This window comes from Anneissia japonica, unplaced genomic scaffold, assembly GCF_011630105.1.
Source record: "Anneissia japonica isolate Jap-2015-1 unplaced genomic scaffold, ASM1163010v1 scaffold1665_len535045_cov187, whole genome shotgun sequence".
In the NCBI taxonomy this organism is placed as follows: domain Eukaryota; kingdom Metazoa; phylum Echinodermata; class Crinoidea; order Comatulida; family Comatulidae; genus Anneissia; species Anneissia japonica.
Genome location: NW_022727261.1, coordinates 344,437 through 359,503, shown reverse-complemented (window position 1 = coordinate 359,503; position 15,067 = coordinate 344,437). Strand labels below are relative to the sequence as shown.

General features: G+C 34.4%; 2 protein-coding genes across 2 annotated transcripts in view; both read right to left on the bottom strand.

Moving 5' to 3' along the window:
* The window catches only part of LOC117113645 (glutamate receptor 4-like), an 18,698-nt gene extending 15,050 nt beyond the window's left edge, over positions 1-3,648 (bottom strand). Inside the window, exons 1-2 of the mRNA XM_033257048.1 lie at positions 2,650-3,648; positions 1,591-1,773 (exon numbers count right to left, since the gene is read on the bottom strand). Of these exons, the coding sequence (XP_033112939.1) occupies positions 1,591-1,773; positions 2,650-2,785 (319 nt within the window). The 5' untranslated portion in view covers positions 2,786-3,648. The remainder of the gene's footprint in view (positions 1-1,590; positions 1,774-2,649) is intronic.
* A 1,864-nt stretch (positions 3,649-5,512) lies between these two features.
* Positions 5,513-12,910, bottom strand: LOC117113661 (uncharacterized oxidoreductase SSP1627-like). Its single transcript, XM_033257069.1, has 6 exons — positions 12,806-12,910; positions 10,920-11,128; positions 7,808-7,948; positions 7,577-7,669; positions 7,106-7,264; positions 5,513-6,729 (listed from the first exon to the last, which is right to left on the bottom strand). The coding sequence occupies exons 1-6, from the start codon at positions 12,813-12,815 to the stop codon at positions 6,583-6,585; spliced, it is 759 nt and encodes a 252-aa protein (XP_033112960.1). The 5' UTR covers positions 12,816-12,910; the 3' UTR covers positions 5,513-6,582.
* Positions 12,911-15,067: the final 2,157 nt, after the last annotated feature.

Here is a 15,067-nt window from a genome sequence, read left to right as displayed (position 1 = left end):
TTCCTACATTTGAGCACAGTAATGTATTTACCGTATCTCCTTGTTTATACAGGCTTATATATAAATATTATACATAGGGCCTAATCAAACAGACGGTAATAGGTTTATCAGCTCTATAGACACCAAATAATATCTAGTTTGCTTATACCAAGGAGGAAAAAACGAGTAGTCACCCCCTTGTCTACAGTGGTGTATCCAGTGGTGAGCGTCCCCCCAATCGCCCCGCCCCCCAAAAAAGTCATGCACTAGTAATTAAAAATCATCTCAAATTACTGTATTTTGCGAGCCTGCACCCCGTCACCTAATCATCGAGGCCCCTTATTTCACATTCCCTCCCCCCCCCCCATTTCAAGGATCCTAGATATGCCACTGCTTGTCATTACATACCGGTACTAATTATAGCCTAGCTATACGGTATAGTGTTTGCTAAGATGACACTAACGTATCTATAATAATGAACATTGATCCAGCTTGTGGGCAATTGACTAGCATAACCTTAGGTATACCTCTTTAACTTAATAGATATCGTTTCATCCTGAAGTACCAGCTACTTGCCAAGGTATTTATGACACTAATTAGAATGTTCTTAATTGTTACTGTGCTGATGACCTAACCCATGAGAAGTTATTATAAACCTTAACGGCAGGTTTCACACATATGTCCGTATAATAATATAATAAATAACGTTAGTAATGATAATAATATTATTATTATCATTATTTATTAATAATCGATTGCTTTCCAAAGCAATATTTACGATCAATAATAATAGAGAAATAGAAAAACGGTCTCAATAAGTTGCACCTACATTTAATTAAATGAATAACATTCTATTTTGACAAGGTAAAAAACCTCTTCCATTGCTTAAATATGCGTTGTATTATTTTTTAATAATACGATATGATAATAATAATGATAATAATAATAAATAATAATAATGGTGATGATGATGATGATGATGATAATAATAATAATAATAATAATAATGTACATATTTTCAATAATAATGAATATAGTAATATGAAAATATAATTAAGAACAATACAGTTTGACAACCTGGAATTATGATAATTCAAGGCGAAAGAATTGAACTCTAAATGCGTTTTGCAAATCAAAGACGTGACGGGCAACAAAGGGTAATCACTGAAGTGAGATAAACTACATAATGCAATTTGTTTGTTTTTCATGGTTTGAAGTAAAACTCATTACGGTTAGTACTATTGTAACTTAAATCCTCCTTATCGTTATAAGTTAAATTGAGTCTCCGTCCAAAAATAGAGCCGTGGCTCCAAATGTAATTGATGCATGCCTACCATCAATCAAATTAACGACCAAAATTTTAAATACTACAGCACACGTCAAGCATTATACACACTGTATTTTGGTAAATTGTCAGGGGATTTTTAAGTCCAATTTTTAATACGTTTGCATTCATCCTTATTGTTAAAATGGTAAACCTTCTGTGTTTTCCATCATGTGATTGGGTGTTGTCCAGCGTCTCGTTGAGCAGGAACGCGCAATATGCATACGCGAGCGACTATTACGTAACTACGCGCTATATTGTAACGGTAACTGTTAGTATGTACTTACATTCCCTTTCTAGTTCACGTGGGTTGTTTACGTCGGTGTATCGTAAGACAGCCATCGTTGTGAAAGGAGCTAACTTTTCATCGAACACTTTATTATGCTCCAGTATTGCCCTAGCAAAACTACAGTTTAGCACCAAGTTGCCATCGAATTTGGCTTTACTTGAACCAATATTCAATATAATTCCTGCAACAAAATAATAATAGATTATAATATTTTATATACCCTGTGGAATTATAGCCTATCTGATATTTCATAGAACTATTGTATTTAGCATCTTTTTACGATCAACATTTACAATATCATCAAACGTCGGGTCACAGGCATTATTCGGACAATCCACGGTTTCAGATAAAAAGGCCGGGTAGTGCTGTAATTTTTCTTTTTTATAAAAGCGAGATAAGATACAGAAATGTCTACACATAGACCTATTGTTATTAGTAATCAAGCCCGTAGGCAGGATTTTTAAAGGGCGGTTCTAATTTTTCACAAAAGGGCACTTTGAGTCCATATCCACTTCTGCCCCATCATTGTTGGGTTAAATTTAAAAAAATATAACACCTCAGATGTCCAGAAATGGCAATAAAAATGTCAAATTTCAAATATTTGGAGTTAATTTAAAGAACTTTAATGCAAATGGTATTTTTTTGTAATGATTTAAAAAGGCATTTCTGGAAAACTTTTGAACCCCTTGAACCCCCTGGCACGGGCTTGGTAATAACTGTAAGTCTGTGGATTAAGGAAAGTCAACAAGTAAACGTAGGCCTATTGCATTTATACATTGGTCAGCTAAATTAGTAAATTATGTAAATCAATAAAGTAATGTTTATACAAAAATGTATTCAAATTTTAAATATCATATTTGGCTCAAATTGTGATTAACTGATTGCTACGTACGCGCGAACTAGATGCGTTTTTACGTAAAGCGTACCAGTGTGGCATTTGTTCTATACGGTAACATTTGGTTGAGTAATTGCACGATTTTTTACTTTACAGCCTGGTTATCTGAACTGCTTAAAACGCATAAACTACAGCTTGACTTGTAATACGGCTATAACCTACCTGCCCTAGCGAAATCAGGATTAAACGGCTCCGGACACTCGATCTTACACATTGATGCATTGCCCGAATCCTGTCCACTTATCACACGGATGATATCACATAGCAGCAGAGTCAATACACAAAAAAACAACCACATTTTGCTTGAAATATGCAGCGGAATACGATACTGAAAAATAGGCCTATATATAAAAGCCTGTTGCAAGAATTAGCATGAGTTTTAAATAAAATCGAAACGGTCAAAACGCACCGAGTTCATAAGTTTAATAGAAGTATGTCTAGACGCTAGTATTCAGTAATATGGAGCAAGAAATAAAACTATTATCGAGGTAGTGATCCCCTATCGATACGTCACTCACTCAAAATGTCATGTGCAAAATAGTATTTCCAATGCACTGCGATCAATAATTTATTCCAGGGTAAATTCACATGGCTGTTAATGTACACTTTGGGTGCTATATTGCTCAGAACACTGTACAACATTACCGCAAATATCCAACACAGACAGACCCATCAAAGCAGTATGGTTAAAAACAAAAGTAGGCCTGTTAAAACCCTTTTTTTTTTGGAAAGTGTTACAACTTACACTTAGGTTAAACGTCTGTTTTTACAAGTCTCCACGCGTAATGAAGATGTTTCAGATACAGGTAAATAATCTAAAACGATATCATCTTCTAATGTAAAGCTAGAAGACGACCATCCATAATTAGTACGATTAATTATGGCACTTTCCCGTATCCGTTTCAAAGTTCGCTGAAATCTTTCACATTTTTCTGATCGTTGCTTTCAAAGTTACTTGTATCAACCATCTCAGTAGTTTAAATATCACCAGCGTGATATTCTCTATCGAATCCGATATTGCTGAAGTAATTTCTACTCGATGTCTATTTACAACTTGCAAGAGCACTTCAGTTACTGACGCTCTGGAGTCGGCGATGTGTAGCGAACGGCATCAATCTTCAAAAAGCGATGTAAAAAAAAAACCCGTTGATATTTCCATGGATCGTGTTCCAATGGCAAAAGAGGAACTAGTTCGGAATAAAAAAAAATCGGATGTGAGATGAGATAATTACGTTTCTTCACTCACGCGTAAAATGCAAATACCTGAACAGAACGGTTGATGGGATAGTGTAGAATCTATAACACACTACTGTATGCTTCCAAAAAAACATATCTTACTCATGAATGCTTTTATCATAACATACACAGCGGTATTACATACGAAAGCATCATGATATATATAATATCGAATTGAGTTCATTACACTTCTTTGCTATATATTAGTGGGGAAAAAATGTGCTTGGCATTATGGATATGAAAAATGTACGATCGCTAAGGATACATAGATTTATGAATTTTTGATAAAGTTGCAAGGTCGAGATTACTGACTAATGATGCTTAGTTTGCCGTGTGTGCGAATTGTTAATTAGGGTAATTTTTAATTAGCTAGATCGTGTAAAAATTTAGTGGAATGTTTGTAAAGTTTTGCGTGAAGATCGCTATCAATCATGTGACGGAAGCAAGCTGTTTTACGTAGGCCTAGTATTTACAGAAGACGGAGAACTAACACCGTTTTGAAATGAAGACTGCGAAATGATCAAGGAAATTAGTTGACATTTAAGTCCAATAAAAAGAGAGTGCTACTAATTTCATCTTATTTACGAATATAATAAATCTTTCAGGACATCATTTCGAAAATGCTTTAATCTGAACGCCATTCCTCCTTCAAACTTTAAAAGTTTTAATATTATAAGTTATTGAAAACGTATCAAAAGAAAACATTTGGATCCGATACAGAGAATTCTACTAAATACCTCCTTAGTTTACTAATATAATAAATCGTTCAAGATATTGAATCTAAATTACTTTAAACTGCACGCATTAAATTTCTCTTACTTCCAACTTCTAGAGTTTTAAATTTGTTGAAGTTATCAAAAACCTATCAAATGAGAAAAAGCGGATCCGATTCCACTAAATGCATTCATATTTACGAACATAATAAACCGTTCCAGAAATCGTTTCTAAAATTCCTTACTTTTTATACATAAAATTTCTCCTAATTTCGTAAGTTTTTAGCACTCAATGAAGTTATTAAAAGCGTACCGTATCAAATGAATTTTTTTATAATTAACTGTTGATTATTTTTTACATTATGTCCTGCTTTTCAGCAAAATGTTCATCTTTTATCGGTACCGCTCTCCGACTCAAGTTAGCCGTGTATGTCTAATGTTACAATAGTCTGAAGATTGTATTAACTTTTGTCATTAGTAGAAATATATACGTGGTGTTGGAAAATACACATCGTTAGAAGAAAATGTGTCTCTCTTCAGCTGATAATGGGTATAACCTATAACATAAATTTACTTGATAGAAGTGAGTCTATAACCCTAAGTATTATAATAATGATGATAATAATAATAAACAACATGTGTGTCTTGAGAGCTTTTTATTTAGATGCTTTACAAAAAAACAAAACAAAAAACAATGAGCACACTGTGATTGTATTAAATATAAATTAGCATAACACTGGTTTCAAATACCTGTATTCTTTTAATACAGGTTTATATAATTTCGTCTGATCATTGTATTATTAGGTTTTTAAAAAGTGGTAATTTTCGTTGCTAGTATGTATATAAGGTATAATATACCATATTATATAGTGTGTATATATCATAAACACTATATAATACAAGTGTGATGCATTATATATATTTATATATATATATAATACATCTAGTATGTAAATAAGTTACAATATATATATATATATATATATATATATATATATATAAAATTAAAGATTGCTGTTAACACTGTTAAATTACATTCATTGTATTGTCCTTTATTCAAACACTGTATTTACCTTTCTTTGATGATATATATATATATATATATATATATATGTTATATAGTGTATATATAATATACACTATATAACACAACTGTATACATATTTAATGTATAAAGTCCATGAAGGTAATACATTCATGAATAATAAATAACATTAAAAAGAAATCCTGTTTTTAACAAGATGATTCATCCTAACTAATAAGATAAATAAAATCAGGGGAATAAATAACTCATCTGCAGAGTGGCAGATCCAGGTATTCAAAACAGAGAGGGGCCCAGGAAAAATGTATGATTATGGCACACTAGATGGCCGGAAATTAATTATTTTTAAATAAATGAAAAAATAAATAAATATATAATAAAAGAACTAAATAAAATAAATAAATTTAAATATAATTTTCCTTTTTTTCTTCATTTTGTAAATAATGTTGAAAAATTTAGCGGGTGGGGGCAATCCCCCACCCTGAACAGTGATTTACATCATTACTAGTCCACATCATAGGCCTGCTTTATCAATCCACATACCTTTTATTTACAGTATGTATGTATGTGCCTTCATATCATATTTGAACACACAATATTTTGTATTGGTCATGTGACCAACAATATAAATGAGAATACAACCATATCAGGACATTCAGGTTTTTAAACATTGTCAACAAGTTACCTACATATACGATAATATAACCCTTATTAAAGGTAACACTTTCGGGACCAAAAAAATGTCCTCTTAATTGAGGAGTCACTGATTATCAGGTTAAAAGATATCCTTGATATGTGGCAGAAAAGTGTCCAAAACGGGGGGCGGGGGGGTGTTTACTCTATGCAGTATCATATGATGTGGACATGTGGGACTGCGACAGAAAACTAAAATAAATAAATGCACATGTGCTATATTCACTCAAGTTACACACACAACCATAGTCTATGTAACATATAAAAAATTCAATTACGGTATACACAATATTTTCTATGTAACACATAAGTTACACACAACCAAAATTATTGCAAGGGTATTTTACAATACCACTATTTTTCGAAGTTGTACAATTACAATTTTCATTCCCTGTATAATACATATTCGAGTTACACTGCCGGAGCGTGTCTCGGTTCAATCAAAATTTCATTAACAGCGACATGTGAAGGTTGACTGACGGCATACACTACGGCTCTCGCAACATCACTAGGATCTAACACTTTCTCTCCACTGCCATCGGCGTATTCTGCTTTAGCCTAGAAAAGATTAAATGGAAAATTTGTATATGACTCAATCACAATGGAGTTGAAAATATGATACCATCTAATCAATTTCAAGGCGTGAATAAAGTCTAAAGATTTCCCGAGGATAGAATATATTATATTGAAGAGGTTTTTTGTAAAAAAATTAATAAATAGATGAGATTCCACAAAGATTAATATTTTTATGAAGATTATTTAAAGAGTGTGGGTATTTCTTAGCTTACATGTTGTCTCTGAAGCATGTGGTTGGCATCGCCAGTCGAATGGCAACTTTACAAACTTACATCAGAGTAAGCGGGTTTAATTAATTTAAATATTAAGAGATAATGATGTAATTTTCTAGACACTAATTCAGCCTACTGTAACTTACCTCTTGGTCTGTTGTGTGAGCAATGAGTTCTGTGGTAACGTCACCTGGTTGGATGCAAGTTATCTTAACTCCAGTTCCTGCTATCTCTTTTCTTAATGATGATGAAACTCCTTCTACAAAATATTTGGTCCCAGTATAGACCGCAAGTCCAGGAAAAGACTGGAAAGATAAATCGATTAAAAACTACTATTTAAAATACAAATTACGTTTCCTCACCCTTGAAGTACAGAAGATCATTATTAAATACACAGGTCTACCTCCGATTAAAGACCAATTTTCTGTGGTCCTAAATTAACATATATCTTTATTATTCTAATTAGAGACCAAAGCTGCTGAAGACCATTACATGGAAAGCCTGGTCCTAGAAGTGGTCTTTAGTTGGAGGGAGACCTGTAATAATAATTATTTAATTATTTATAACGTGGCTTATTTACATATTCTTGAAATTCAACAAAAGTTTCATAGACTCACCGCTCGGCCTGCATTTGATGACATGTTCACAATATGTCCTTTTTTTCTTTCTAACATTCCGTTGAGTACTGCACCAATTCCATTCATCACACCCTGAAAATATTTTATTATTATTATTATTATTATTATCAACTACATGTCTCCCTGTAAATAAAGACCACTTGGTTTTTATTTGGAGGGAGACCTACTGTAGATGGTCTGTACTATGCATGTGAAGAAGGAATGACCAACCTTGCAATTGATGTCAATAGTCCTCTCCCACTGATCTTCTTGTATACTTCTCATGTATGTGTAATACATTATTCCGGCATTGTTCACCAATATGTCAACTGGTCCTAATTGCTTCTCTGTTTCAGCAACCAAGCGCTTTACCTGATGAAAGTAAATAATTAACAATGTTAGTTTTGTTGAAAACATGTTTTATACATACAGCTCCACCTCACACCTTTTTAATTTTGGGCATCATTATCATCATCTTATCATCACTTTTGGTCATCCTCATCGCTGCTCCTGTCTCCGTCAAGATAATCATCATCATTGTCAACATCATCTATATCATTATCATCATCATCATTATCTGTCGTCATGTTTGCCAACATAATGACCTTTACTGTTATCATTATCATCATATTCACCATCACAATGTTTTTCACTGTTATTACGCTCAGCACCCAAAAATGTCAATCTTTACATTTACAAAAATATTGAAACCATTAACACATAAAATATTATTATTATAATAACTAAAAAAACTAAAATTAGTCTTCAAAATGATGCCTATATACTTATAAGAAAATCATCCTTTAGAGTTAAATACTTAATTAAATTTGAAATCCTAGTCTAATTGATGCTACAGTCAACACTGATAATTTATTTCATTCCTTTTGATAGTAAATTTCTAAAATAACTATATTTTAATATGTGGAAACAGCATCATTTCATTTATTTATGCATTTTATGTATTCATTCATGCTTTTATACATTCATAAATATTATAAAGCAAAATTGACTTTAAATAAGGTAGTTTTTATCTACAAGGCAATCAGGAGGTGATAATGTTTAACACCAAGTCATACATCACTTAGTGGTATGGTCTAAAAACTAAATCAATGACCCGAAAATAGTCAAAAGATATAGCAAGATCGAAGGCTAAGCTGAGTTACATATTGGAGCCTGGTAGAGGGCAATATCTATAAATTATTTTTTCTGTTCATGTTTTGCTGTAGGTGATAAACATGCCAGAGAGTCCAGAGGTGACACCACAGGTGGGTTTTCATGATTACTTAATCAGGGGCGGATCCACAGATGTCCGAAGGGGGGGGGGGGCGAAAGTGGGGCCGATCGAGACGATACTGCCTTGAATTTTGCATTCTAGACGCCTGAAAATACCATCTGAGGCGTTTTGGGTGATAAATTTTCTTTCTTTTTTCTTTTTCTTTTTACTCTCCAAAAGGGAGGGGTCCAGTCCCCTCTAAATCTGGCCCTGGTATTATTATCATCATCATCATCACTGTCGTCATTATTATCGTCAACATCATCATCGTTATCAATCATTTCCGGCCCAGCAAACGCCAAACGTTATCATAGTATTCGCAAACATTATGGGCGTTGTGGGTATATTGTGCAAACAATTAGACAGAAATTACGTTATATAAAAACGTATTTATGGTTCTATAAAACCATGTTATTATCATTGACTTTATCATCAACATCATCGTATCATCCGCGACAATATCAACATTAGGGAGTTTTCGCAAACTTACAAAAACGATAACGAATATTACGTACGGTACGGTTCAATTTTTAGACAACCCTTCCCCAACAGAGCACATCTGTCATGGCTTAGGCCTGCGATTTATGTCTTTTGTATGAATCAAATATTATATTCAGCTCGAACAGTATATTGTCAAGAATGTTTGAGACATGAATGACGATAATGATAATGACGTGTTCGTAAGTTTAATATTTGGACTTTTTAGAAAGATATTCCACTGTTTTTTACACACATTGATAATGATTATATTTCCGTAGCTTTGCCACTAAGATGATGCAGAGCGGAGAACGCTATACCCAGGATGAGGTGGATCAAATGTACAAAGGGGCACCAATTGATGATGATGGCAATCTCTGTCTCTTATACACATCTAGATGTGTATAAGAGACAGCTACTGTAGGGGATTCGGGGAAATACCAGCAAAATTTTTGTTTTCTAGAAGCCCAAAAATAACCTCTGAGGCATTTTGGGCGGTCAATTTTTTTCTTTTTCTTTCTTTCTTTTTTTACTACGGCACTTTCCAAAAGTGGGGGGGTGGAGGGGAAGAGGGGCTGGGCCCTCCCCCTAAATCCACCCCTGATAATACAATCTAAATCATATGAGAATAGCCTAAATTGCCAAACGTCCTTGTTTATCTTATACTGTGTACAGATCATCAACTTTTCTTCTACAAAAAACTGCTTTATGCCCATATATAGTCATGATGTGATGTCATCATGACCATATTTAGGCATGTCACATGTTTATGTCAAATAAAATTTGATAGTCTGGACAGAGCTTAAGTGCCAGAGTACATCCCTGCTGGAAATTTTTGGACTGGACAGACAACTGAATGCATTATTCTAGTATCACTACTGTTTATGTTTACGAGGTGACAAAGCAAAAAAGAAAGGTCACTAATATCGCTGATCATCGTTAAACCGTGGAGCTACCTTACGCTGTCATTTTTTTTGAACAGCTTCGTTTTACACCCGTTATAATTTACGCTAACAAACGGCAGTTATTATGTTTTTTTTTTTCAATATTACACAAATTCTAGTCATAACGTACATTTGGATTCAATTCAGAGAACATGTAGAAAATGCAAGGTCGCATCAAAAGCATCATTAATGTTTTTCTGGTAATGATTCTCTTGAGATTACTCATGTTATCAAAAATGTATGCCAAACCAATTACATATTGTCACTTAACAACATAGTAGCAATTTTTATTATTTGCACAAATCACAATCGTATATCACAACACAGTAACATGCAAATAATAAAGCTGAGAAAAATATATTGCAAAAAATAACAACGTGGATATATATAAAAAATCAATATGATATTTACAGTATTGTATTTTATAAACATCAATGCATCACCTTTTATTATAATATTTTAAAACAATAACGTTTACTTTATTTATCTCCTGTTGACATTATTAGAGGCTTTACTCATACATAAATTATAATTTACAGGTATATATAAATAATTCATACAATGTACTGTAATATATTTCAGGTATTTGATCAATTTCATTTACTGTACAAAGACAATAACAATTACATTAAAGATGAGATTCACTTACATCTTCTCTTTTTGCAACGTCTGTTTTCATCACAAACACAGTACCATTGTTCGCCTCAATCTCATCCCTTAGTTGATTTAGCTTCTCCTCTCTGCGCGCTGCTATAGCAACTGACGCTCCTGCACTGGCAAGATGGGTTGCAATTGCAGCTCCAATACCACTAGAAGCACCTGTTACTATGGCGACTTGTCCAAGTAAAGGCTTATCAGCTGGTGAAATTGGTACAAAAATAACTAAATCCATATAGGTAAATCACTAATTTTTATAATTTGTATTAACTTTTTTGACTAAACCGACTAACATTACAGCAACTCACTGGCAGTAGGGAGACAAAAACTCAGTTCCACTCAGTTAAGTTGCAAGGGCAACATAAGTAAAAGGAGCTGGTAGTAGAGTCTTTACATGTCTGCACAAAAAGCACATCACAATGAAGCTATACCTCATGAATTGAAGTTTCAATAGTTGCCAAATTTTGACTTTAAAGCAAAAAGATTAAATTGTTGAACCTAACTACTATTCAACTCAACTTTCATTTTATTACAAAATATCTTAACATTAATAATAAACAATGGAAACAATGTACAACACAATTTTTGACTGTAGCACAGCAAGCTCACTAAGTGGTAGACACTGTGTGTGCGCTGAGCCGTGGAGATCTCTAGGTCCCTGGTTCAATTCCCATCGCTACTCTCCTTGTGTTTCAGCTGGAGGGATGAATTGGATGAGAAATTTAATTCAGTTGGTCCTGTGTGCAAAATGGCCCATGTGCATGCTGTTAAAGAACGCAGTACACTTTTCGGAAACAAGTAGTTGGGGATTGTCTCCCAGTGTAGGCCCATGACTGCCCAATCACCACCAGAAGGGTCCCCACTGGAAATATGTCTCAGGACATTCGTGGGTTATCCTTGGTGTGTTTCACATCGATGAAATCCAATCCAATCCAATATGAAAGTGGAGTCACAATTATGCAACATAAATAAACAATAAGATATTACATAATACAGAGGGAATATAAAATTAACCATCTGATGCACTTCAGCCACCATTTTCTTTCGGACTAGCATCTCCGTGGTTCTATTGTAAGTTTCAAGCCCTGTTTGGATTGAATATTTGTTTCGACTATTTGTTTTCAGGGTAGAAGTTTTACATGCACTGTATCCATTGATAATTGTTGAAAAGTTTATTGCATATATAATCGATCATCATCTTTTTCACTATTTTCAACAACATTCTTGCATCTATCATTCCTTTTTAGTGATGATTGTTGTTTCGTTTTTTGGTGCTCTAGCTGTTTTCAATTCAGTTTCACACAAGCATGTCTTACCTTTATAGCTTAGATGAAAAACGTCTAAAAATCCGTCAATAATTTTATCTAACGATTTATGCAGTTTCGTTTTTGAATACAGTAGCTTTTGTGTGTGTGACAAAATATTACTCTATAGAGGGCAGCAGACACGAAAACATTTAATACAGAAATCTGAAGTAATCTTTGTATTGTTGTAATTCATTATTGTGACCGCTTACAGGCTACTTCCCAAGGAAAACCGTGGCTGTATTTAGCCAAATATGTACAGTAAATGCCTTGGCATATTTTATAAGGAAAGTTAAAAACAAGAGGTGCTCAGAACCAATGCTATAAACCTAGGCCTACTACTTGTAGGAAAACCAGGACCCCGGCCTAGGGCCGGCTGAGGACTGGGCCCGGCCTGCTACCACTCTCTAACTACTAGCATAGCCTGGCCTAGCTGTGGTGTTGGCCTAGTGCAAGGCTGGACTTTTATTTTGTATATAGGGGATCAAGTGCGATTAATGGACCCCGATCTAATTTAGATCTTCATTGACCTTAACACTGTTAACATCGTAGAAAAAATTAATACACGACTTACAAACAGCCATCACAGATAGTAAAACAAATAGAGAGACTTTACAAACTCATGGAACCAGCGTGTCTGACCAGTGATGCGCATCAAAGTATGCAAAAAGGGCTGATGGGAAATTTGCCAAAAATTTTAAATTATTGGTTATTTAAATAAGTTCCCCCTCCCCGCCTAAAATCAAAGCTACACTATTCTCAATACTATTCTGCCCAGTGGTTCCGCCAGGGTCGACGGAGGTCTGATGTTCCTGAAGGGAGAAATTGGGAATGGCAAAGATACTAGAAATACAAGATAGAGTTCTCCACACAAAAAAGTGTTCCACCGTGTTCCACCGGACCCATGGGAGCAGATCACTGGGGAAGGGCAACACGTCCCCCGCCCTACATTTTTTTGGGGAAAGGGTTGTCCACCTCACTTTTCGAGAATCAAGAAGATATGCCTGAAAATTGTTGAAATAAACTGCATAAATAACTCAGGTTTTAACGAAAGAGCGCGGAGGCCTACAGCCAGAGCACATTATTTTATAGCAAGATACCGGTATATTCTGCCTACAAACATCTGGATTACCTATATACACGATTCATGTGCTCGTGCCTTTATTGTAATTTGAGAAGTATGAGAAAAAGCGTGCAAAGATAAAATTGGTTTTCGGCACATGAAGTAGGTAAACTAAATACATCAAGGACAATTAAGTTTTATTTTCTATGGTACATCACAGCGATTAATTAGATTGATAATAATGAATTTTACATATAAGATTGTCATATCCGGCAATCTAGAAGTACAATTTCCCATAATTTTACCACCTCAGCCACTAGTGGGGCTGAGATGCGTGTGGACTCACACTTTTGAAGTAGATAAAGTAAATACATCAAAGACATGTTTTTTAAGCAGTGTATGTTCTATGGTACAATACATCACACATTAGAATCTCCGTGGTTGTCGAAAATAGCTGATTTTACTATATAAATGTTGGTGATGATGAAAAATTTTGAGTCATTTCCGGCCATCTGGAAGTTCTTTAAATTTTCTCACATCAAACCAACCATGGTGGGACCATGGAGGTATGGTGGGACTGAGGTGAATGTGGCCACGCTTTGATATAGTCAAATACATTAAATAGGCCTATATCAAAGAAAGTGTTTCTTCATTTTTTTCCCTATGGTACATCACTCATAATAATTAGATCTCTATGGTTACCAAAAATCACTGATTAAAAATCATGAGAAATTTGCTGGCGCTTCATCTAGACGCGTGATGATGATGAATTTTACTATATGAAAGTGTCATTTCCGGTCATCTAAAAGTACGGTACTATTTCCTCAAATTTTCTCACCCACCTGAGCGGCCCCAACCATGGTGGGGCAGAGGTGGTTGTGGACTCACTGCTTTGAAGTAGTAAAGTAAATAATAATAATAATAAAAAAAACAAAACAAGCAAAACACATACACAGACGCACACACACACACCCCCCCCCCACACACACGCACACACACACAGACAGCATAGTACTCGTGGATAGGATAGCATTTTCGGATGAAAATATTATTTGTGTTATGTGGTAACCAAGGTTTTAGTTGGTTGAATTATGATAAAGTTTATCATTTTTACCTGTTCATATAATATGAATATACAAGTGGTGAGAGCTGATATATTTTTCTCCTTAGGTCAACATTATGCTAAATTATGTAAGTCTACCAAAATTAGGCCAGTGCCTAGCACAAGCGCTAGATGCGAAAGGGTCTAAATTATGCCAGATATCATAATTATGCCCCACCCCCCACCAAAAAAAAAAAAAAAAATCTTGTGTTGGCACGTTTTGCGAAAATCCCAAAAATTGGGTAGGAAAAATAATGTGTTTATACCTCAAAAATAGAAAATACACAAAAATACAACAAAGACCATTTTGAAATTTATATTTAAGAGCAAAACGATAGCATCGCCTACCGTCCAGCAATATAGGCCTATTCCAACCTATTTTATCTCATTAAAGAAATATTTTTCGTTGTTGTCAAAACTAAAAAAAATAAAATAAATAAATAAAAAAATAAAATACCGAACCTCATTTTCGTTCATTTAAGTCTTTTTTCATTTGGCCTTATGATGCCAGGTCTGGTCACTATGACGGGAACCTTGCTTTGATGACCTGTCCAGCCAGTCAACCGGGTACCGCGGTTTGTTAACCACTCCCATTTAGTATCATAATGTACACGCAATTGGTCAAAGTTCTTATGAAGTTTTAATATTCATGATCTTTCAGAGCGAGAGCG

Coding starts and splice junctions, on each gene's coding strand:
- LOC117113661 (XM_033257069.1), bottom strand. Junction 7,670..7,807: donor CTATTGACATCAATTGCAAG/GTTGGTCATTCC, acceptor AAATATTTTCAG/GGTGTGATGAATGGAATTGG. Junction 6,730..7,105: donor CTCACACAACAGACCAAGAG/GTAAGTTACAGT, acceptor AATCTTTTCTAG/GCTAAAGCAGAATACGCCGA.